At 39.9% G+C, this 25,638-nt stretch overlaps 1 protein-coding gene across 1 annotated transcript; it reads left to right on the top strand.

The window, feature by feature from the left end:
* The first annotated feature begins 841 nt into the window (after positions 1 to 841).
* Positions 842 to 20,564, top strand: KLF5 (KLF transcription factor 5). Its single transcript, XM_064504764.1, has 4 exons — positions 842 to 1,308; positions 3,311 to 4,181; positions 5,356 to 5,415; positions 18,625 to 20,564. The coding sequence occupies exons 1-4, from the start codon at positions 1,084 to 1,086 to the stop codon at positions 18,801 to 18,803; spliced, it is 1,335 nt and encodes a 444-aa protein (XP_064360834.1). The 5' UTR covers positions 842 to 1,083; the 3' UTR covers positions 18,804 to 20,564.
* The last annotated feature ends 5,074 nt before the right edge of the window (positions 20,565 to 25,638 follow it).

Here is a 25,638-nt window from a genome sequence, read left to right as displayed (position 1 = left end):
AGAGGGGAAAAAAAAAGCCCAGAGAAACAAACAATTGTGCCTATTTCTTTTCCTCTCTCCTTCTTCCTTCTCTTCTGATCTATTTTTATAATAGCATTTTCACAGTAATATGGTGGAGATGTATATTGTAAGGCCGAAATTTATTAGCAGGAGGTTTTGAGCACGAATTGCTTTCAGGACAAAAAATAATAAATTTGAATGACTGGTTTTAAAACCGTTTGAAGATGAAAGGTACAAAAGACGGTTATTTTAAAATGTCTAATTCAGAAACGCTTCTTTAAAAGACTATAAATAATATTAAGATATTGAAAGGGGCCTCGTCAGACTGCTTAAACCGGACGTGTTGAAAGCCGTGTCCCACTTTGTTACGAGACCTTCCCGTGCCGCGGCTGGATGCCCCCGTCCGCATAAAAAAATAAAAATAAAAATCATCAGCATTTGTAAAGCTCCCGATCCAGACAGGACTTCTGACGTCTGAAAATAACGAAAAGACACTTCGCCAACTCCACCGGGTACTGCTTTCCCTCGAGGTACTCGGGCCGCTGTCAGGAACAACCCGGACCGGGTCTTCCCTCGGCGTTACCGCCCCGCCGTCGCGGCGGCCCCCAACGGCCACCGCGCACCGGCGCCTGGCGCGCCCAACGGCCGCCCCGCTCCGCTTCGCGCGCGCCCAACGGCCGCCGCGCGCCCAACGGCCGCGCCGCGCCACTCCGCTCCGCGCCGCGCTGCCCTGCCGGCGCTGCGCCGCCCGTGGCCAGCGCGCCGCGGGGAGGAGCCGCCGCGCTCCCCATGGGCAGGGCAGCCCGCAGGGCCGGCCCCTTTCCCCGGGCTGGGTGGGGTGGGGTAGGGTGAAATAGAGGCGGGCATGTGTCAGTGGATAGATACCCTCGGCCAGGTACAGGCGGCGGCACTGAGGACACTGGAGCTGATGCGCTGTCGGGCTGGGGCTCGCGGGGAGTGAGCGCCGCGCAGTTGCCACCCTTGCCGCCACCCGGAGCCCGCCGCCGGCCAGTCCCGCCGTGTCAGGGCGGCGCAGCGAAGGCGGGCAGCCAGTCCGTGCGCGCCCGGCAGCCAGCCCGCCTCATGGCCACCAGGGTGCTGACCATGAGCGCCCGCCTGGGTCCCATGCAGCAGCCCGAGGAGCCGGTGTTCGCGCAGCTTAAGCCCGTGCTGGGCGCCAGGGAGGCAGCGATCTTCCCCGGAGAGGATCTGAAGCAGCCGCCGCAGCAGCAGCCGCCGCCGCCGCAGCAGCAGCACCCGGGCGGCGGCGGCGGCGGCGCGACGCTGCCGGCGGAGGAGATGGTACAGGTAGGCAGGCACCACCTCCGCCGCCGCCGCCCCTGTGCCGCGGCGGGACGCCGGGCGGGCGGGCGGCGGCCGCTGCGGAGAGGCGCTGGGTGGGGCCGGGCAGCTGGCAGCGGAGCGGAGGCGCGGGGCGGGGGAGCCCCGCCGCCTGTGGAGGGCAGCGGGGCGGCGGGGCTGCCGTCTTCCCGCCGGCGGAGCGCGGCCGGGGCGGGCCGAGGCGGGCCGAGGCGGCCGAGGCTGAGGCGGCCGGGGCCGAGGCGGGGCGCGGGCTTCGCCGCCGCCCGTCCACACAGCGGCCAGGGCCGGGGCGGGGAAGCCGCGAAGGGAGCCGCGCTGCCCCTGCGAGTGTGTTGAAAGCTACAGCTGCTGCCTTTGCACTTGCCCGGCAGCAGAATTAGAGCAAGCGCCTGTCTTCCTCGCCCACGCACAGAGTCATGTTCAATTGGGGAAGGGGGGGGAGGACCGGGAGAGGGGGACTTCCCGGGACTTTCTGCCCGTCCCAGAAAACTGTTTGGAAACGGATCCACATGCAAACAGCTGGAAGAGCTAAAAGCAGAAAGCGCCAACCGCAGCCTGCTTTTAGCACACGAACGGTTTTAATTTGAGACTCTTATTTCCAGACCTTGGCTCTTTCATTGAGCACAAGTCGCTCGCGCGGTTTGCCGAGGCCCGCGCCCTTGCGTGGCGCAGATGTGGCGGCGCGGGGCGAGCCCGGGCTGGCGGCGGAGTCCCTTGCAAGGTGGCGCCCGCTCCGAAGTGGGGGCCGGGGCGCCCCAGCACCCGCCCCTCCCGCCCCGGCTTGCGAGCGGCGCTGCGGGGCGCTGCGCGCTGACGCCCCAAGCTGCGGGGCAGCAGTATTTCAGGCGCTGCGTTTCGGTGATATCTGTTCGAAGAATAAATAATTCTGTCTTCAAAGCGAGCTGCCCGTGGCTTGTAAACAAGAGCTGGAAAAAGTAGCCTGGCATGTTAGGGCAGATCTAGATCAAAGGACAGGGAATGCAGCTTTGTTTGTTTGTTTTGTTTACTGGTGGTCTTTGAAGAAAGGTCTTAAAATCCATTTTTGAGCAGACTTGCTGTTTGTGAGCTGCTTTCTCTTTTAGGATGTTAAACGGATTCGGTATGAGTGCGCTCTTTACAGGGCAAGGGGGAATGTAGCATTTGCCCACTGGAGAGTGTATGATAAATGTTTTGCTGATGACTGTACCAGTAATGTATCAGGCTGTAGCCACCCACGGATTCCCTAGCACCACTACACTAAGGGAATGATTTCCCAGTAATTAAAGAGCTCTCCTAGGACTGAGACATGAATAGGGACATGTTTGTCACGTTGTTAACCAATTATACACTGCGTAGATTTTTAAAAAGTGTTAGTGTAGTCCCAGAAACACTTTAAACAAAGGAAACACTAACATCAACCTGTCTTCTTTTTATTGTGTTATCCATAACTTTACACTTTCGTGTCACATTTATAACTTTCGTTCAAGCATAAAAATCCTAGAAGTATAAAATCACATATACATATTGTATGTGTGTATTAGCATTGTTTGAAGTATTAGCATTCAAATAGCCAGCTGAGGATGTGGCTTTTGGAGTTAGCATTTCAAAGAGAAATGCGTGAAACAGGCAGTAACCTTGTTAGAACAGTGAATTCCAAAGTACAAGATCTGTAGATTAGTCATACAGCCTATCATTTTTGTATGTAGTACTCTCTTGTAGACATAAAAGACGAAATGTTTGTCATATGCTAAAACATTAGCTCAGTCTTAATATTTGTTCTGCATTAACAACTTGTGCCATCATTTTATCTTCTTGATGTTTTTGATCAGCACGCCAATTTTAAAAGACAGTTTTTCATTAGTGTGAATTGTTTAAAATTTCCTCTATAGGTGACTAGCAGTTGGCTAAACAATATTGTTTGTTATATTCAAAGTCTCACATGACTTGCATGCCATCTTGTTTGCTAGTTGCTAACAAATCATGTGGATGATCTATTTTGTTTTTATAGACAAGATGTGAAATGGAGAAATATCTGGCACCTCAGCTTCCACCCGTTCCTGTCATCCCTGAACATAAAAAATACAGAAGAGACAGTGCCTCAGTTGTAGACCAGTTTTTCACTGACAGTGAAGGGTTGCCTTACAGTATCAACATGAATGTCTTCCTCCCTGACATTAGTCACCTGAGAACTGGCCTGTACAAATCTCAGCGACCATGTGTGACCCACATCAAGACAGAACCAGTCACCATCTTCAGTCACCAGAGTGAAACTACTGCCCCTAACCCTGCCCCTACTCAGGCCCTTCCTGAGTTTACCAGCATCTTCAGCTCTCACCAAACTCCTGATGTGAACAACATTTTTATCAAGCAGGAGCTTCCTACTCCAGATGTTCATCTTTCTGTCACACCCCAGCAAGGCCAGTTGTATCAGCTCTTGAGCTCACCGGATTTAGATATGCCCAATACTACTACTCAGGCAGCCGTAATGGACTCCCTTAACAATGTTTCCATGCCATCAGCAATGGCAGGCCTTAACACACTCTCCTCGGCTGTTCCACAGACTGCAATGAAACAGTTCCAGGGCATTCCCCCGTGCACCTACACGATGCCAAACCAATTTCTTCAACAACAGGCCACTTACTTCCCTCCTTCACCCCCAAGCTCAGAGCCTGGAAGTCCAGATAGACAAGCAGAGATGCTACAGAATTTAACCCCTCCACCATCATACGCCGCAACTATAGCTTCCAAGCTGGCAATTCACAACCCGAATATACCAGCAACACTGCCAATAACTTCCCAGAACATACAACCAGTCAGATACAACAGAAGAAGTAACCCAGATTTGGAGAAAAGACGTATCCACTACTGTGACTATCCCGGTAAGCAGTGTGTTTCAGAAAAGCATGTAATCCCAGCTCTTGTAATAAAAAAGTGTGAATAAGCATAGACTAGGTATAAATGGTTCTCTTTAGCTGTAGTCTACCTAGAAATAACCAATTCCTTTCTTGTTAAAATAAGATTTCTCCTCTTCAGTGTCTCATTTTTGAGGTGTTCTTTCAAATTCTTTACCTAATATATTGTACATCATATTTTTCCTTCATATCATTTCTTAGTCTCTTAAACTCCTAAGCTCATTTTCTCATGTTACAAACCTTAGACTCTATAGGAAAAAAAATCACAGCCTTCTCTAATTTAAATCAGTGTAGCTGTCACCTCATGCTCTCACTTTTCTAATACCAGTGGTGGACCAGCAGCTCAATTTTTGCAAAGTGATATAGCTCAGTTTGAGTCCGTTGACACTGAAAGAATCATTTCGGTTCCTGGTAGCTGAGGCCATGGCCGTATCTTCCCTGTTATGAATAGGGAATTTAGCTGCCTAGATAAATCCATTAAAGCTGCCTTTGAAAATTGTCTACAGATGAATTCCATTAAAGCCTATCCTTTTCTTACACTGAATGGGAAAAGAAATCTGATTCTATCAACTGTTCCTTCAGGTAATATGTGATCCCAGATATAAGCTGTTAACACTGTTCTGAACACATCTAGAAAGTGCTGCACTTAGCTGATCTCTCCCTTAAAAAATATAATTCATGGATGATTTATCATCCACTCAGTGTACAATATGATAAATGCCTAATGAAAAAGTTATGTACGGTCATGAATAACAATGGTAATGGCTTGAGCAAATTCTTTAGAAAATTTTGAAAAATAAAGTCTGAGTTGTAGGGTGGACAATTTATGTAACAGGTGTTACTGAATGTGGATTGTGGCAGCTATTTTTTTTATACTACATTACAAGGTAATGTCTACCAGAAACACATTTTTTTCCTGTGTAAAGCAACATAATTCTTTTTTCCTGTGTAAAGCAACGCCTCCCTAAGAGCTTTCTATATTAAATTATACTTTTAAATGATTATGCTGCCAGAAGGTTGTAAACTTAAATATTTCCAAATAGTACCTCAGCACCGAATGAGGAAGTTTAAATTTATTCTGGAGCGTTCCTGTTCTCAATACTGATACGTTTGTCTTCCTTTTTATTTTCTTTTGTTTTAGGCTGCACAAAAGTTTATACAAAGTCTTCTCACTTAAAAGCACACCTGAGAACTCACACTGGTAGGTACTCACTCTCTCTGTGTCTCTTGTTCATTAATGGGTTATCTATCTTTTGAAAAAGCAAGTGTGTTTGATTTGCCATCTCCTCCCTGGTTTTTATAGAATAGGGTGGGTTCAGCCTGGCAGTTCGGTTAAGAAAGCTTTCTGGTTTGGTTGATAAAAAGTGAAGTTGCTTTTATTCTTAAGGCAGTTTTGTTAAACCTTTTACAATACAAAATGAAAAAAAATTAAGAACAAAACTGGTAAAACTTTCAATCTTTAAATGCTTTGAGGTAAAAAAGAATTTCCCCCTGAAAATATTGAAATAAGCATAGTAAACATGTTACCATTTTCAAGATCTATCAAAATAAGTAGAATTTTCTGTTTGGGGATTTCATGTTGACCTGTTAGAATTATTTAATCTTAGAATTTTTCAGAAAATCCCAAGGTATCTCCAGTTGCTTTGTCCTCAGCATTAAATGTGCATTTTTTTTACAGTAAGTTGTTTTATATTTAAAAAAATCATTTCAATATCTTGTTGGTGAAAGACATTAAAATGGAGGAAATGAAAATGAAAAGTGTTTGTGTGTAACATTTGTTTTTGTACCTTGATCAAATTCTGCTTGCAGCTGTAGACACAGACCCAGTTCATGGGCCTGCATTGGGCTAGACTCAGGACAGAGCTTTGCTTATACATGCACAGATTTGAAGGACAGCTATTAGAAGGGGACCAATCTGTTCAAAATTGTAGATCTGCTTCGGCAAAAGGAATGAAAAGAGAAGAAGATAAGGGGAGAAATACATAACTTCCCAACAGCATACTTTTAAATTATTGGGACAGTTCTTTGCTGGGATCTTAATACAAAATCTGTCATGCTAAATCTTTACAGTAAGAAGCACATGACATTTTTGTAAAGAAATCAAACGAGAAGACTACTATTTTTGTTTTTAAAACTGAGAATGGAGTGAAACTCCTTTTATGTGTGAACCTCAATTCTAAGCAATGCAAGAGTCGTGTTTCAGGCAATTCACTTATTGAAATAGGCTGTCAACACTACGGTGGTGCCGTTCAAGTAGTAGGGTTTCACCTAAGTTTAAATCAAAAGTCAAAACAAAACTTAACATGAGCTATGAGCTAACAAAATGTGTTTCACTGTCTCTACGGAAACAAGATCTTGTATTCAGCAGCTACTTTGAGTGGATTGTTGGATTATCGTAAAGAAATTGAGTATCTGCAGGCTAAATCTTACTACAGAAATTTTGTTTTGATAAATGAAAGAGTTATCTCTGTTGCAGTCAGTAAAAACTAAAAACAACTGTACAAAGATTATTACTTTACATTAGCAATAGACTGAACAAGAATGCTGTTACAAATATTTTGTGATATATATAATCACTCATTATCAGCTAGCTTCATAGGAATGGAATATTTTCATGAGGCTGTAAACCTGGATAACATCACAGAATGTAATACCATTGCTCTTTAATAAATAATCTGTACGGTAAAGTGGGTGCAATTTCCACTTACACCTTTTAGCCAGCAATTAAATATCAGTTTAAAATATCTTGCTTGCTATTACACAATAACTGTAGGAAGAGAGATAAAAACAAAGCTTTACTCTAAAAATGAACATTACTTAGTCATTGTTTGAAGTCCATGCTTTTACTTTTTTATATCAGTTTGTACCTGTTTTCTGTCTTGAATAGTAATGACTGTACGCTTTATAAAGTTGCTACTTACATGCATAGAAATATGTATCACATCACTAATGTATATTGCTTAGGGTCAATAATGTTTATTGTTGACTTTTTACTTATAGATATTTGACCTTAGAAATGTGGCTAAATGTGCAAAGGTCAGAGAAGCTGATGTATTCATGGTAACAAGAATGTTGTTTTAGATAAAAATCTAGTGAACTTAAGCAAGTCTGCAATACAAAGGATCTTCTGGGGAGGTGAAAGAAGGGATAAACTGTTTAAAGCTTTAACATGCAAGAATGTGAGTCCATATCCTGTTACCTGCATTATTTCAGAGTTTGGATCAGTTTAACTCTGCTGTATATTCATTTAATACTTGAAGATTTCCAGTGCAGATTAAAATCTCCGTCTTTGCATACAGTTGAAATGTGTCTTAATACACGTAAGATTGCTCGCATACCCAGTACCACATAAATCAATTAACTGAATGTTAACGTAAATGGACACAATCCCAGGGAAACCTGTGAAATTACACTGGGGGCCTAGTTTCTTCAGGATTGAACAGAAATTTTACTATTGATCTGAAAAGAGAAGGTCTTGATACTGAGGGCTAAATTTGTGTGTATGTTTTGTCTGTATACAGTCCACTCTCTGTGCACCCCATCCCCCAGAACTATGAATTCATACAGCGCTATTGAGCTTTGATTCCTTAAAAAAAAAAAAAAACCTTTTATGAAGCCTTTACCTTCAAAGTCTGAAGTGTCACGTAATCCATTTTAATAAAGTTGTGTGTGATATTCTTTCAAATCCCTTCAGGGCTAGCAGACCTGTTTATCTGGCTAAACCCGTTCTTCAGTAATCATGGACCACTGAAGTTGTTTTCTCCTTATTCTTAGTTTCTTAACAATACCTTTTAAAATTGGCTGCAGTCTCTCTCATCCCAACCAGTTCCCGCCCTTCTCAGCAATCTGTCATCTTAAAATAAAAGAGCCTGCAGCAAAGTTTGTCTGCCATTAAAAGTCAAGACAGACCTTATGGTTTTCCTTTTGTATTGGAAAATCTCAGCCTTTATACAGTATTTATTTAGCAGTCTTTCTCTTCTGAATGCCTTTGACTGAGTTTAATAGATGTTCTTTGAGAACAAACCTAAGGGAAACGTTATTTTTGAAAGATGGAATGTAGGCTATAGTCTTTTTCCAAATTCAAATATGAATACCTTGTCAGACTTTATAAATTACATTTAAATAAAAAAGTAAGAAAAGGACAAGAGGAAAATGCCTTACATTTTTCTTCTTAGATATTTCTAAGGCGTTTACCTTACACCAAATTAGACGATATAAGTTCGTTCTGATTTAACGGAATTATGCCTGGGCCCCATATTCATGCTTTTGCTGTTGACTTGGAATTGAATACTCACTAAAGAACTAAGCAAGGTTAATGTATTTGTTTTAGTCCCTGAAGGAGGCATCCATTTTTCTTTCTCTAGAGATTGCTTTAGTGTTTTTAAATTTTGAAGGAAATTTTAATTGTTGATAAACTGGTGATCTAAAAATTTAACACAACTAACCAACCTGCTGGTACAAAGGTACTCAGCATTTTATATCCATCTCTACGCAGTTCTGGAGCAGATATACAGTACATTTGGGTAATATTTTAAAACAGTTCAGTATGGTATCTTAATTTGGGACAAGTTACTCCTGAAACAGGTAAAATGGTGTTCAATATGCTAAAGTGTCTGTTGGAACATAATAGATTGGATTTTTTTACCTCATGTATTAGGGATTTTCTTTTAAAATAATTTTAACCTATTAGTCACAGAACAAGTTAGTTTCATAGCTTATATTGTGCAACCAATGTATATAATGTGTGGAGTTTTTTATGCATCTATTGCAGGCTACTTGACAGTGAAGTTACCTTAAAGCACAGGCACAACAGTTTTGTGTACAACTTGAAAAACATGTCAAATGTCAGTGAAAAGCAGTTAATTGTGTGCTGTAGATAAACCTCTTTAGCTTCCTTTTCTGATATCTGAATGTATACGTATATGTCAAGTGATCCCTCAGAAACAGCAGTCCTATAACTTCTCCTGTTATGTTTCTTTATATGTAAAAATATTGGACTGTTAAAGTGGAGCCTTTATATGTAAGCACCTGGAATAGCCTACCTGTAAACTGCAGAAGAGCCGTTGGCTCCAGGGTGTTTTTTTTTTTTAGTTTCTGTGAACAGCTGCACACTTCAGAATTGTGTATGATTTTAAGAAGAAAATCTGTCATTGTTTAGAACACATCAAGGCACACACACTGAGGACATTTTCCAGCTGCATATTGGTTTTCCGTATACAGAGTCTTTGTACAGGCATGTTCTCTGATCACGTGGTGGGTTTGCCATTAATAGTTTCTAACATTAACTGCAGAACTATTTCATCTCTATCTATAGATCTAGTTAGTATTCGGTGATGGGAAGTGGAAGCTGAGATAACTCAAGAGAAATGGCATTTCTCTAAATGAGATGCACTCAGAATACTTCCACCATCCCTAATTATTTCAAATGTTTATGTAGGCATGGGACAGCTGCTAGCTTGTGCAGCTCCTCAAGGTGATAACATTTTATTTTAATTTAGATCTCTGTCTCAATAGATCCGTAATTAGACTGTGATGGTCAATCAGAATTAGAATCAGTCGTGTGCAATAGGACTTTATGCTTTGAATTTATCATAGCTGTATATATGTATATGTATATTACAGGTGGTTCCAAATAGACTTGCCCAGGAATTCAGGATGCCTATTATGTGCCTGTTGTTCAGAAGGGAAGAGAAGTGGGAGTGGACTCCTGCTGAAAAAAAGCACCTTGCAAAAACATGTATTGATTCAAATCATCCCAGAGAATTAGGGGAAGGATTTTACTCATGTTGTACTAATGGGGAACTGAGGCCCCAAAAGATTCCGCCTTGCTCTTGGTTGCAGAATTCTGTGGATATGGCAAACCTGATCCTGGAAAAATCTTTGGGTCATGAAAATAGCTATTAAGTAATGTTTCCCTAAAGATTCAGTTTCTTTAACCTGTTAAATGAGTCAATTGCACAGATTCTGCTTTAAGGAGATGTCAGTAAATGTCATCATTGATAGACTAGAAAAAGGAAAAATGGAGTAGAGTTAAATAAAATTGTTGTGAAAGTGCATTAAAGCGCAGTGTTGCTAGACTGCTGGGGCATATGTTGGTATCTTTTATTTATGAATTCTGCTAAATCCATTAGTTGCCTGTGTGAGAAATGGAAGTACATTATTTTTCTGTGCAAACCACAGTTTGAGGGAAAATAATGCATTTTCAAATCCTTCATGAATGATTGCAGACCTTTGGATTAATTGATTTAGTTCTTTATCTCTAGTCATTGCCTAAATGAAACAAGCTTGAATGTGTTGCGCTTGGATAAAGTCTTAGCAATATAGGCCTAAGTTTTAATCAAATATTACTTCATGGCAGTTTCCGGTGTTAAGTTTTTTTAAAACAGTAATTAAATTCCAAGGTGTCAGGTGAGGAGTAGTCTTGTTGGATTGTAGATACTTAAAAGCCTGATATCCTGATATTTTCTTTTTGATTAAAAGCCTAGAAAGTCTCTCTAAGCATGAAAGCTTAAAAAACTGTTTTTTCTGTCAGTTGCTCCCTGAGAGGATTAAACTTCAGTTCCAGGATATTTGATTCCTGATAAGGAAACTGTTGACCTAAGAGACTGGCTTTAAATATAGTTCATTTTGAGACTGCCCTACATACACTAATATAGTCCAAGATTCACAGGAATTGCCAGTGATTAAAACTTTCGATTATTTGATTAGACACTCTGTATTGTAATTAATTTCTGAGCCTGACTTGGACAATTGACTCTCCTCCGGTTCCACAGAATATATTCTGTGTTGACTGTTGTTTGTTGTTTGTTAGATGACCTGCACCTCCCATTGGTGAAAGATTAGAAACATTTAAGTAATGTCCTAGTTTAGTCTGAGTATCTTGGTAGCAGCATTCCTGTTCTGTCAGACTGCATTATTTATATTCAGTGATCTCTAACAACTCAGATTAAGGACATATTAAAACCTTTAATTTTGGCAAGTGTACAGTGCTTTGCTTTTAGTTCAAGCAGACTTTAATGTATTGCTTTTTGTTTTTTGTGTTCATACAGTAGATGGAAATCTTGAAGTCTACAGTACATGTTTAATAAATTCCATTTTAAGAGCACCTTTTATCTGACTGTACAAGAGCCAGTGTTATTGGTATGAGAGCTAAAGAGCTGTTCTTGCACCACAGGCATAGATGAGGAAATGTGTTCTTCAACGTAGAACTTGTAGACACAGCCACACACCCCAGATGGCATGGGTTTCTTATAAATCTACTTAACAAAAAATTCCTTTCCTCTTTGTTTGCATATTTCCTTGAAGAGAGACCACCTCTGTTAAGACAGAATGTTATGCCAGAAAGAAAATAAACCATTTCACAGGCCAGTCAAGATTCTCCTGTAATCCTTGAACTGCGTAAGACAACACTTAGCAAAATAAGTGTTTCAAGCACTGGTGGGAGCTCTGAGAAGATAATGCCTTCTGCGTGTCTGTAGTCAGAAAGTGAATGATGCTGAACTTTTTGACTGTCCTCTTTGCTTATCAAACCATCATTTCTTTTTTCCTGTTCACACTTTTCTTAGAAAGAGATCAAATACTACTTAATTTATCAATGATTGGACATATAAAGTACAATGCTCTGTTAGAGGATTCCTCAACACGCTGTTTGGTTGTGAAATAGTACTTAGTGGTCACCCTCTAGTCAGCACTAGACTCAGCATAGACTTTATTATATCTTTTTGATGTGCAGTATATGTTATGCACTCATATCACTGGTGGACTTGATATTCGGGGACTGAATCTATTTCCTCACATTTATTTACTCACAAAATAAGCTTGACTTACTTTGATCTCTTGGCCGCTTAATCCATCTCCGTCTTGGATAACATAAGAATTCCAGTGCACCAAACAGCTTTTAGGCAGCTGAGGGGCTCATTATTTTGAAATTTCAGCTTTCCGTTCTTTCTCTTAAAAAAAAAAAAACTGTCCTAGAAAAGGCAAAAAACCAAACTACTTTTAACAACAACTACAATGCTTAGTCAATGACAGAATGGAGGTCTAATATTTCAGAGCAAAAAGCTTCTTTTGAATGAGTTAGACATATACCCAGACAACTATTTTCAATTCCAGTCAATCTGGAATGGATCGGAGTTTAAAACTGTGATACTGTAACCTAGAGGAAAGCTATTTCAGGCAAATTAGAACAGGAAAAAAATCTTATTTGTTACTTTTTTAAATCTTTGAGATTATAACATGGCAGGGACCTAAGACAACTGATTTTAGGATGTGAAAAACTTGAAAACAAATACACTGAAAACTTTTAGCAACATAAATCTTTCTAATAATCTGTTTTAAAACTGAACCTACCATAGGTAACTACTGCTAAGATTACTATAGCGCAGTAACTTCTGCTTTTCCTCCCAGCTTTCTATCACACCTAGCTGAACACTTTTTAAGGCCAAATACTTGCCACTAGGGAAGTAATTCCAAAGAAGCAAACTGTTTAATGTTAGTATATTGATTGTTTTGAAACTTTCCGCAGAACCCAAGCTGGCCATCTAACCTGCTGCTTGGACTACAGTTACTTATAAGCTGGACTTTCTTTGAGACTAGCTTTCTGGTATTGTCAGACTTGTCAGTCTTCTAGCTCCTGAGAAGGCAGATGCCAGACAGTGATATGGCAAAGAGCAAACCAAAACATGTTGTCTTTGTTAGTGGAGCAAAAATGGCATGCATGCTTCTGTACGAAACTTCAAAATGGATTCTTTCCCCACTCCCTTCTCCAACCTCAGGTGAAAAGCCTTTCCAACAAAACAAGAAGGGAAATTTCTTTTAGCCAGCCATGATACATACTGTCTTTTTTTCCCCCTGTTACTCTACCATGTCTGACACTAGCTTCAAAATGTGGGACCTTGGGTGAAATTTTGGTTCCTTTTTAAGTCACTTTGTAGTCACCATACCTGTACTGTGAGACCTTTGGAACACTTTCAGCATTCCCATATATTTCCATTTAACAAGGACTTGTGTACTTTACTCACAGTTGCAAATGCTTAAACAGTTCTCTTATGCTCTTTAAAGTATGTAGCACGGGATTATTTGCACATAATGAACACAGGTAATATTAAAATGATGGAAAGAATGAGGGGGACCCTCATTTATACTCTTAGGAGCTATAATCAGTCATCTTCTTTTTGGAGTCTGAAAACAGTGCTGCTTTTTCTTCCTCAAAGAAGCTCCAAACTCACAGCTCTGATAGTAATTAAGAGAACTTGCAGACGTTGGCAGTAACCTGATTTTGTCATACCCGTGTTTGGATTTCTGCATATGAATACAGTTGAATACTTTAGGTTTGAAAATCTGGCCCTCATTGTTTGCAACTTTATACTTAAAGGAGTCCATTCTAGTAGTGAATTGCAGAAATAAAGTCACACCACTCTTTGATGAAGTAAGAAAGCTTGTTTTCTTATTAACCGGGAAGTTCATCACTAATCTAGAGGTTTTTAATGACTGTTTTTCTCTGAACAGAACTCCAAATAGAAGCATTTTCTTGAACAAGGACTACAGTTAAAGGAAGCAGGTGTCTTCAAAATGACCATCAGCCACCACATTGGTGGCTCAGTACCTTATCCAGATGACTATGGCAATGACTGCCAGAGGATAGAATTAATATTAGGAAGACAATTGATGTATTTTTAAATGATTCAGTCCCACAAAGATATATTAAAATGAGAAGAGCCTACTAGTCCACATAATTCTCTTGTGGTAGCAGCAAGAACCCTTGGGATCTGCCTTGGAATCCAAAGTTTATCAATTGAAGTTGGTAGTTAGTTTAGCATGTTACATGGCCCTTCCCTTATAGACATCCAGACATCTTTTTGATATCCTGGCAATCTTCCAGCATTATTATTTCTTTAACAGACGAACAAACTACAAGAAAAATAGTCTCGTTTCAGGTTAAATTCCCTTATCTCTTGCTAGGTGCTTTCTGTAAAAGAAATTTCAAACTAAACATTAGTGCTTAGGACTTCTGTGCTCAAGTACAAACCTGTTTCTCATGCTCTACAATTTTTTTTTTTTAAACTGGAGAAAGGATACATATTAGCAGTTCAAGGACTTAAAATACATTTTGCGATCTATAATCCTAGCAAAATATTTTAAATCAGTGATATTGGAAGGAGGTTATGCAAAAATCCAATTAAACTTATGAAATCCCTATCCTGTTGAAGTATAATTTAAAGGAAAGCAGTTCTGTTTCCCAGAAGTGCTGTGTATAATATTTCTGGCTTGGGAAGAAAGGGTTGGAGTGTGCTATTTGGCTAGAAATCGGTACCAGCTTCCTCCATGGTGTTTTACTTGAACAGTGTTGACATTCTAACAAATCCCGTGGAAGCTCCCCTGAAGTGGAGGAGTTAGCTGTTTTTTTGCTTTTACAGTGAAATATCTGTTTGATACAGTGATCATGTTCCAGTAACTGAGCTATACTACATTCGTATTTGATGACCAATGGCATTCTTGGTTTAACACCCTATAGAAGTTCTAAATTGCTGGAGGAAACCCAAATATTTCTGAAACTTTACAGCTACTGTATTTCACACAATCATTAAAGTAAATAAATCTTACATTACTGTGTAGCCAATGAAAATAGTGGATAAAGGGTTCAGTGTCCCTTGTTGTGTGTACTTTTTTTAATAAATCCTCAACCCTAGATTTCTCAGTGCTTTAAAGTCAGCATAGCAAAGAAGTAGAATCACTTTAAAAAAGAATGTAACATGAGGCTATTTTTCCCTTGCCACAGGAACTTAGACCGAATTCTTATTTCTGCTAAATGACAAAAAGCATGTGTATGGATCAAGAGAGAGAAAATACTACCAGCTAGTTGTTCTTCTGCTTTCTTTAAAGGAGTGAAAATAATCTCCACCTTCTTTTTCTTGCCCCCCTTCCTCCTTTCCCAAAAGGAAAACATTTGAAATTGATTCAGTTCTTAAATAGAACTTTCCAACGGAAACTAGCATTACAAACATAGATATTCAGTATTTTACCCCTAGGATTTATTCAAAATAATCTGGGCCTCTATATTGGCGCTAAAAATACATTTTCCAGTCCTCACTGTTAGCCAAAGCAGGGGTTAAAAGCAGCATTCTGGCTTTAATTTCTCACACATAAAAGTAACACTGTTAAAACAATCTGTGTAAGGCACTGACTTGTTCCCCTCCATGCGTCCCCTGAACACTATTCAATTTAGCTCAGGTCTGCAGAAGTCAGCCAGAAGGGAGAACCAGTGCTTTTCTGCATGTTGCAGTGTCACACTGTATAGCTTTTCCAGTGAGTAACACCATTGTCTTTGAAGATTTATAATTGTCCCAATGACATAAGATGAGATGACAGCTAAAGTGAGATAAGCTACTGTAGTTTCCAGATAGGTCTCTAGAAACCTGTGTCCCCTGGAGTTTGGTGGAGGTCTTGCCATTGAACTCAACAGGGTTTGACTTTTACATTATCTTAGAAGCTTTTGTATCCAACAAGCCATGCAATTCACTGGTGTACTGACTAGTGGTAGCTCATATACCATCAGTCTTCATATCACACAGTGCTGCTGCTCACAGAATAAAGTTAGAATGGGAGGACAGCAGTGTTGTTTGGACTTAAATGGGGTCAGATATTATCTATGCAGGACAATTTTTGAGATTTTTTTTTTCACTGTGATGTAGTGCAAGCCTTGGTGAGATTACAAATATTTCATTTCTCCAGACACCAAGTTTAGAAACTGTGATTTAAATCTCATGGGCTGCATTCTGATCCATTTCACTTTACACATTCCTAGTCTTTCTTTCGGTTAGTGTTATTTGTCTGCCCTCTTCACCATTTCCCTCATTCCCTATCTAATTTTGCAAAATTGTTAAACAAGTACGTGGAGTAAACAGAAGCCTCCCTATGTATTTGCTTTCTTTGGGCAGTCAGGATGGAGGGATCACAAAACTAGGTGTTGACCACTGAGTATTATATGGCAGTTTTAAGTGAAAGGTCTTCAAGGTAGGCAAGAAGCTTTTATAGATTCATGTTACTGAGACTACTCTGTATTTAGGTTTAAAAATTAATTCTAAACAAGATAAAAACATTTGATTAAACAAGTTTAAAGGCAATATGGGGAAAGAGGGGAAAGAGGGGAGAAAAAGAAAGACATACCCTGGCTCTAAGTTAGATGTTTTGAATGCAAGAGTAACACTTCTGTGCAACTTGTGCATGTGTTTTAACATAAAGCATTTTCAGCAGATCTCTCTAGTGCTGTGTGTATGGATCAGCAATGCAGTTTTCTACAGACTTCACTGTAACTAGACCAAATTTCAATACATTAAGGATGACAAAAGATCCTCTACTGAATAAAGATCTTACATGTCATTCTGCCATGAAGACCAAATATCTCAGCTGGCTTCTATTAGAAAAGCTTTATGCTTTATGAAATCTTTTAACCTACGATATGTTTTGTGTGAAGCAAAAATGAAGTCATATATGGTAGATCCATCTTCAATCATTATCAGGCAGAGTAAGTTCAACTATGACAGAAATTTTTAACAAATTATGGTCTGATTTATCATAAATCAAATAATTTTGGACTCTGTGACAGGTGATTTCAGATCCTAAGTTTGTTTTTCCTAAAGGATGATGTTTCCACTATGATTTCAATAAATCCTGGTTGCCGTGTATGTGGAGAAGTGTTTGTTTGTTTGATTGTTTTTTCTTGTGGAAATCTCAGTCCAGTTGTGGATGTGCTGCCAATATGAAGTCCCTTCTCCATTGTGAGCAAAGGGCTGATTCTGCTTTTAGTAGTGGATGGAAAGTTACTAGTTAGTTGATCAGAAAAAGCAGTAGAAATTCACAGACAAAACTAGTTTTATGATTTCAGTTGAATAATAATTTAGAGTCTCTGAAGTACTTTATTGAAGGTTCTTAAATGGGGTTCTGTGTGTAGCCGGTGTAGAACAAACAATCTGATTGGAGGGTACTGGTTTCTGGGTTTTTTTCCTCCTGTGCTAATCTGATGATAAAAAAGGGAAAAGTAGCTACTCTGGGGTGCTATAGGATTGAGACTGTGAGGGGAAAGGTCTGTGACCAAATGGAGAGGAAGAAGATTTGTAAGGCATGTTAGAAAGAATTTTTAGTAAGCTCAGCCTTGGCCTCATTCTGCTGCAGATAAAGGCACTGCTGAGTGCTTTGCTAAGTTCAGTTTTCTTCCTCTTTTTAACTAAATCGGTCAAATGAATAAACAGCTTATAGATAGCAATGGAATATCCCAATTTAAAGGTGTTTTTGTCAACTAGTGTCAACCAATAGCCAATAAATAGGTCATTTACCTTATTCATGTGTATGAAGTTTGTTTTTAGGGTGACATCATATCCACACCAGCTCCTGAGCAGGTGTATGTACACATGTGAAGTTCTGCTTTCACACAGAAGTCATCTTGACTTTGTGGCTTCATGTTTCTTCCATTTCAACAAACAAATCTATAAATTATACACATACTTAAAATAACTCATTTACAGTCCTGAAATGGATGAATGCAAATATTTTGGGTGCTTGTGCCAATGCATTCAAGTCTAGCTGGATACTTTAAAGTTGTATTCAGTGCTTCCTTAAAGTAGCAGGTTTTCAGAAATGCCATGCTCCTCTTATGTCAGTGTAGACTAAGGCAAATAGCAAACACTTGGCACCTCTAAAAATACGGCTATTTAAGCACCTAATTCTAGACATTCGATTCTGAAAACTGGGACTTTGGGCTTTTAGATGCTTTCTTCTATATATAGCTAGCCCACAACAGAATACCACAAGATTTTATTACCTCTGACATTTTTGAAAATATTATCCCAGTTGTATTTGTCACACAGTGTGCAGCTTTATTTACACATCAGAAGCTCTTAAACAGATCTATACACTATAAAGAATCTTTGTGGTAAACCTTTCCTCCTATTTCAAACTTACTCTTAAAAAAAGTTCTGTATATCTTAATTTACCAATTTTTAAAAGGTGCAAGTGTATGTTGCAAGCTAGTCTGGATTGTTGTGTGCGACTGCTTTCTTCTCTACTCCCTTTCATATTGAGATGGATGTAAGGGAGTGTATTTCAATCTCATGCCTTTTTTTTTTTGCCTCTGCGAGTATCTATATCATAGCCGTCTTTAACTTGGATAAATAATCAGCTTATGTTTGAAAGTTTCTTAAGTGGTATAATTTTACCAAGGTATTACCACAGATTTGAAAACAAAGTTATCTGAAAAAGCAAAGAGGGGACAGACATTAAGAAATGTCAACTCCTGTTGGGTTGTTTATTCCTCTTTAAACTGAACAAGCAATGTAATTCAGTGTGATCTCACATCAGTTTTCTTCTGAAGAGTGACAGCTGATAGTCTTATTCCTCTGTGTTCTGCATGTTTCAGGTGAAAAACCATACAAATGCACATGGGAAGGCTGTGACTGGAGATTTGCTCGTTCGGATGAATTAACGCGCCACTACAGGAAGCATACGGGGGCGAAGCCCTTCCAGTGTGCTGTGTGCAATCGCAGCTTCTCTCGCTCTGACCACCTGGCTCTCCATATGAAGAGACATCAGAACTAAAACTGGACTTGTCATGGAGGCAGTTTTGTATCTATGCAATTTCCTATTGACTCTCAATTCACAACTAAAATTAGTTTAATTTTTGACTATGGATTATCCATTTAAAAGAAATCTCAAAAGAAACTGGAAATGTATATTTTGTATATTTATGCAGAAAAAGGGAAGACACTGTATCACAATACCAGAGTGTTTAATTGTTTGTTTGCTCTCATGATGTATATGGCTTTAGTAAGCAGGTTTCATCTCTTTACAAGTATTATGTCTTGACACATTGCAGCGTTACACATTTTTTTCTGTTGCAGTGTTTTGACCAAAGCACTGTCATTATTGTGACAATGTTTAGTAAATGAGTTAATGAGAGGCTGCAGGTGAATGAACGCGGTGGAAAAGCCATGAATTGTAACCCGTCAAGTTTTTACTGGACATATTTAGTACTTGTGGGTTTTTTTTAATGTTAAGTCATTCTGTGGAGATAAAATACATAGAAAAATTCAAAAACAGCCATAGAACAAAACATTTTGTTCTGTATGTTGCATGTTTGCTATGACAAAGATTTTGTAAATATGCAAATCAGCTTTTTAGGTTTAATACAAAAGTTTTCTAAAAATCATCTGAAAAAAGTAGTTGTTTTACATTTGATAACACGGCACATTTACAAACAAATTTATTTAAATACCTCTCAAAGCAGTACCACGTTAGCTTTATTTTTCTTAAGAGAAATGAGCTAAGCATTCAGATGTTTTGTACCTGTTAACACAAATGGTGTGCACTGAATATTCAAAGCAGGATTTTGTTTTCAAATTGCTTAAAAGGGCAAAACATTTAGAATGAACTGTAAAGTAAATGTTGGAAGCTTAAATAATGGGGATAGTTACAATATTCAGAATGTTAAACCTCTTACTATAAGCTAAACTTAATATCACTTTAAAAAGAAGGATTTAGGATGCAATTTTCATATACGGACATGTTAAGCTGGTTCAGCACCAGTATGATCCAGTTTCATGTGGATATTGCATGTAATTTGCTAGAAGGTAAAAGATACAGTAATTTTTTTTTTTTAATTACAGTGCAGTTTAGTTAATCCACTGTTCAGATTGACACACACAGGGCAAAATCTACTGCTGACATAAGTAGTTGAAACTCCACTGAAGTCAGTGAAGTGGTGCCCTTTTATGCTAGTGATGTCTTTGATCCACAGTGTTCTGCCTTGAAATGGTAAATGAAGGGCCAAAGATGAGGTTATACTGTGTAGGATTTGGCCAGGCAACGGGAGAAAACCAAACAAACCTAGTAAGTGTCTGGAGTTCATAAGCCGTAATATTAAGCTGTCAACCAAAGGGTAGATTAAGAATCAAAATACCAAAAAAGGGTCTTGCAGGAAAACCTAGCTTTGTTAAAACTGTTGTTTGTCTTTATTTATTTGTGGTATACAATAGACTCTTTTTTTAAGACAATTTTACATATACTTGATAAATTATAGTTTTGTTTGTTATAGTTAGAAATGTTGCTCTTAATGTAAATAGTTGACAAATGATGTAAATAATTTTGTAAGGCTTCAAATGTTTATACATGGAAACACATGCATAAATTGGTTGCTGTTTTGCTTCTTTTGCCTCCCCCTACCTTATTTTTGTATTGTGGTATTTCCTATGCAAATGATGGAGCAAACAGCTGTATAGTTGTAGAATGTTTTGAGAGAGAATGAAATGGTTTATATATAAAAGACTTTTTTTTTTTTGCAAAATAAAACAAAGTGCCTAATGTGTGTGTGTGCGCACTCTTTGGCTCTTGACAATGAATGATCTGTGGTTTTGCATTATGAGCTGGAAATCATAGCAATATTAAGCTAAGAATGTATGCTCTTCATAGCAGGGGTTGTCTCTTTGGAAAGTACCTAGCACTTCTGCATCCTGCCCTGATGAAAATAATAAATGTGGAGTGATAAGTATTACTTTATGGTGCTTTTCTGCCATCAGAACACTAAAAGAAGTATGTGGTAGTCTGGAAGCAATTGCAATAGGCCATCCACAGTAGCGTGATAGTACATAAAAGGTACACATTGGGTGCATACAAGAAGTACACAAACTCTCCCACGTTCAAAATGGATAAAAGCTATTTACACCCAACTACACTGTTGACCAACAGAATTTTCTCCCCCTGCAAAACATTTCTCTGTCATGTCCTATAAAAACAAAAAGGTCCTGTAGAAGCAGTGTACAGTGCTCTCCACAACATTATCTCTGTTTCGGCATTCGTCCCTCAGAAGACAGAAGTATAGTTCAATTTAAAAATTCAAGCTAATGTGTACTCTCAGATCTGGGCTTACATCTGTGTCGTCACCCTTTCCTCCAAGCTTAAAGAGAACAGGCACACAGAGCTTTTTTACAAAATCAAATTACAACTAATAGACATTTCATTTTAAATTTCATTCACTATTTCAACTTACAAAGGAGTTTTAAAAAAGGAACTGCCAATTTATTCAAAATTTTCTCTAAAATGTAAAAATGTAAACTCTGACTCCTGAATCCTTTCTTAAATTTTTCAGTTCCTCCCTATAATCTGTTTTTCCTCAGTTGAGTTTTCTATCTTAATTATCCCCTTCCACATCACATAAAACTGGTTTCACACATCACCTACTCACCCCTTTTAGAAAATACCTAAGATAGCATTAATAAATTCAACAAAGTCCTAGTTAATTACCAAGAAACTTTGCCTTCATCTAACATAACTGTACAACCGCAAATATAAGAGAAATGTTTTGGAGAATATGGAACAGTAATTTCTAAAAGCATTACTGTAGCATTATCCCCTTTTTGATGCAGCAATTAGAAAAAGTGCAGAGTTCTTTGGAGTGTTTCTGTTAGGAGGGGAAATTGCCAGTGAACTTAGTAACCATTTATGTGCTGTCATTGTAAAAAAGGGTTACCAGAGCTTATTCTCCTGAATGAAGGATAAAGTAACTAACAGCTGTGTGCCAGGGTATTCAGAGGGCTAAGCCTGTTTCGCTCAGCCTGAATGACTCATGTTGGGTTTGGGATCAAACTAGTGGTTTTAGTAGCTGTTTTGGGTCTTTTGTAGTGAATCTTCTCTCACCCTGTGTTTTGTCTCAGGTTCATAGATGAAGTCAGTTCTAGTTTCTGGGTTTCCCATATTTTTTCACAATAAGAAGCCATTGATTGCATAGTTCAGCCTCCTACATTGCCTCATACTTGTTTTAGATGTTTTCTGTTGCACAGCTACTTGATTGCATAAGCCCGCTTAATGGCTTCTTCATTTTGATCCTGAATGAAAGGCCATAATTAGACCCATTTATTTCAGCAACATGTAATCTAATATAAACAGAAACGTATGCAGTAGACCTGTGTACTTTATAAAACCAAAGGTAGAGAAGCTTTCTTTACTGACAAGTGGAGGGTATTAATACAAGGGTCCAACATCATGGCTTATCTCAAAATCTGCAAGAAAAAGTAGTGTCACCATAGCTGACGCACAGTTCATTTAAAGCACTTAATGCAAAATTCCCCAGGATACTGAGGCAACTGTCAAATTCTACTCTCACGTTCTCATTCAGCACTCAAATTATCATACCATATGAAGAGGGAAAATCCAGTTGATGAACTGGCTTTTCTAGTGACCACGTGGACACATTGTTGTCCTCTTTCCTGGGAGCCGAGTTTCTTCCTGTGGTTTTTATATGAGTTTAAGGCCTGCTCCTCCATAATTGCCTCCATGCCCACGTGGGGATCTTGGGGCCTTCATTTTAAGGGATCCTTGCAAGGATCCTTGTTTTACTCTGTTCTGTAAGGTGCCATGAGGCTCTGCTGTGCTATACAACTGCAGTAATGGAGTTTTGCTGTTGACCTTCGTGAAACAGAGTCCAGCTCAACAACTGACTATTATCCAAAAGAATGTGGTGAATTACTCATGTGCTGAATAATGTATCCTGGCACTTTAAGTGTATTAAGACTAAGGGAATTTATTGGCCACTGTGAGTAGCAGAAGCAGCCCAATGGGTATGCTTTTAATAAAGAGACTTGCATACTTTGTTTGTGTTTGCTTATTCCTCTTCTTCTTCACCACTAACCATTAGGTTGTTGTTGTCATCTGCTGTGTTTCTAGCATCACCTCAAATGTTTATTGTTTGGGATTCGGGTTTTGAGCTGGACCACTGGAGAGGCTTATGGCAGACTAGACATGAAAATCTACAAAGTCCTGCCTATGCGAAATGAAAGTATAGTGTTCTCAAAGATTTTCTGATCTTGTTATTGTGCTTTTTAAAAATAGCTAGTGTTAATATATAAATATATATGGAAATATAGATGGAATGTGTGTGTATGTGTGCCCGTCCATTTGAATATTCAATTCATGTCTGAATCCTGGTTAATTATTGCACTGGAAAACGCTTTATCGCAGTGAGTTCCACAGGTGAGTAGAGGAGTAGAGGGGGAGGAGAAAATGAATGTTCCTATGTTTCCTCAACAATTTTCCAAACCATTGGGGAAATTTTAAGCTTTCTTTTCCCTGCTACGTGTACTGGAGAAAAATGTAACGGTGAAATTCTGTTTCCAAGGAGTAGCTTATTTCTTTCTTTTGGTGTCTTCTAAATTTTGTTTGAGAGTGAGAAAGAGAAAAACTGAGAGAGAGAGATGTGGGGAGAGGAAAGGGGAATTATACTGCAGAAACAAAGTTAATTCATACTGAAAAATAAATCCTTCAACAAGGCAAGTTAAGGCCGTGAGTTATTTCTGCAGGAGAACCTATGTAGGTGGTGGTAGGCAGCATCCTGAAATGATGTTTCAGTTGCAGCTTGTCTAAGCAGGATTCCTCATCCTTTCACACCCTTTCTCCTTCCTAGTCTCTGCCCAGGCCCCATTTCTGCTGCCTGTCACTGCCAGGCTCCTCTGCCTGCAGCACCCCTCCTTGGCTGGCCACTGCTCATCACTGTGACCTGCGCCTGTTGCGCAGTGCAAGCTGTGGGTGGTGATTGCTGTCACCATTTGAAGAGAGGGCAAAATGCAGAGGAGGGGATGGAGGAAGAAGCAGGGTACTGAGCACTGACCAGGGACCTGAGAAATATGACCTGGAAGTACAACAGGTCTCCTGTGTTTCGAACAAATTTCTCTCCGTTTCTGTTTTCACTTGCATGACTTTCGTTTCTGACTAGGAGGACTGTAAAAAGCCTGTGAAAGAGCGACATTGTCATATGAACCTGGAAAGAAACCTCTTCCTTGCTGCTCATTTTCTTTGTGGCATGAAGAATAGCAGTGCTGCTTGTTTGCTTTCTGCCAGTCTCCCTGTGTTGTACTATATAACCGGGGCAAACTTCCTTTTTTCTTTATGTACAGTGCTTGTGTCAATATATAGGACACGCTATAACTGTGTGCAGAACGACATTTGTACCTAGCGCAATCTTTTCCAGCACGGGTCTCAGAAAACGGATGAGAGTCTCTTCTTTCCCATGGGACTGAGCAAAGGCATGTGATGCCAAGGGGGATTCTCATACTTCTGAGGCAGCAACTCAAAAATGTTCAGCTGTTCGGCATGGAGTCATGGGGTTTTCAGCCCTGCTTTTTGTGCTGACCTTCCCATTTTCCTGCCTCACTCTGTTTTGTTATAGTAGAGTTAGTTCAATGGTTTCTGCTACAGGAAGCTTTAGGAAAATGTGGTTTGCCTCTTTCTCAAGAACTGAGGAGTCACATTGGCTGATTTGCCATCTTTTCTGCCTGGGAAATCAGTCTGAAGTCTCTTCTAAATAATATCCCCAAAGGCCATTCCTCTTCCCAGCCTCAGTTGTTGTTTCTGTTTATACTTGTTTTGTTTAGCTGGCTATTGTTATTGTGGTTTGTCATTATTTCCAACCCAATGGGGTGGATCACTAGACCAAAAAAAGGACGCAGGCACCCTCAGAGGGACCAGAATCCCAGTCTCTGAGCTCCCAGGTCAATACCCTAACTGCGAGGTTGCGGAGTCATGCTCTCTGTTGCTCTTTTTTTCCAGTCCCACAAATCCTGCACTCTCTGCTGCTCAGTGGCCTCGCTTCGAGAGGGGGGAAAGAAAACACGTGGCGTCCTCGCTGCACCTCTGAGCCCACGACCTGGCTGTTCTCCTGGGAAGTCGGAGATGTTGGCTTTCAGTTTGTTTGGGCCGCAGTAGCAGGCAACGTGTTTCCCTTCACGTGTTTTCCATGTTTTAATTCATCGATTATTGTATAGAAGATCGCCATCACCAAACTGCTTCCAAACGGTGGCTTAGCAAAGAAAAGCAGTGGCATTTTGTGGGGAGCCTAATCCTATACACATGCCGAAAGTGAGCTGGAACAGTGCTTATGACGATAAGACCTTCAGAGTATTTAGGCAGGGGAATACCTGATTTTTGGGTCCTGAATAAGTATAGTGTAAGCCGAGTCCGTAACAGCCTGAAGACTGAGATTCTGCCGCATACATAGAGAAGCGCACCTTTAGGACCATAAGGAATTTTAAACTCACAAATTTATCAGCATATAGAGTTTAACTTGTAGGGCTAAACATTAGCAGTACAAAGGTTTTCTGGACTATACGCTTACATCACACCCCACCTTTGGTGCTAAATCCTTCTGGGAGGATCAGACCTGATGTTTTGCTGCAGTGAGAACAAGTGATGTGCAGCTTTGCTAACTCACATGACTGGGGAAGGCTTGAGAAATCTGTTCCTGCAGACGGTGCTGGCACTGGAGCCAGCCTTGAGGTCTGGGTCTGTAGGAGCTTCGTATCACGGGTGCAGAGCTGACACCCGGTGGGAGCTGCCAGGTGATGCTGGGCACCTCGTACACATCAGGAACTTACTCAGCTGACTGAGA

This window comes from Dromaius novaehollandiae, chromosome 1 (genome assembly GCF_036370855.1).
Source record: "Dromaius novaehollandiae isolate bDroNov1 chromosome 1, bDroNov1.hap1, whole genome shotgun sequence".
Classification (NCBI taxonomy): domain Eukaryota; kingdom Metazoa; phylum Chordata; class Aves; order Casuariiformes; family Dromaiidae; genus Dromaius; species Dromaius novaehollandiae.
This window is presented reverse-complemented; position numbering and strand designations above follow the sequence as displayed.

What these genes read in the sequence shown, in the direction of transcription:
- KLF5 (XM_064504764.1), top strand. Translation starts at nt 1,084, where the DNA reads ATGGCCACCAGGGTGCTGACCATGAGCGCCCGCCTGGGTCCCATGCAG. An exon ending in CGGCGGAGGAGATGGTACAG is followed by an intron (nt 1,309 to 3,310) that starts GTAGGCAGGCAC and finishes TTGTTTTTATAG; the next exon opens with ACAAGATGTGAAATGGAGAA. An exon ending in CCACTACTGTGACTATCCCG is followed by an intron (nt 4,182 to 5,355) that starts GTAAGCAGTGTG and finishes CTTTTGTTTTAG; the next exon opens with GCTGCACAAAAGTTTATACA.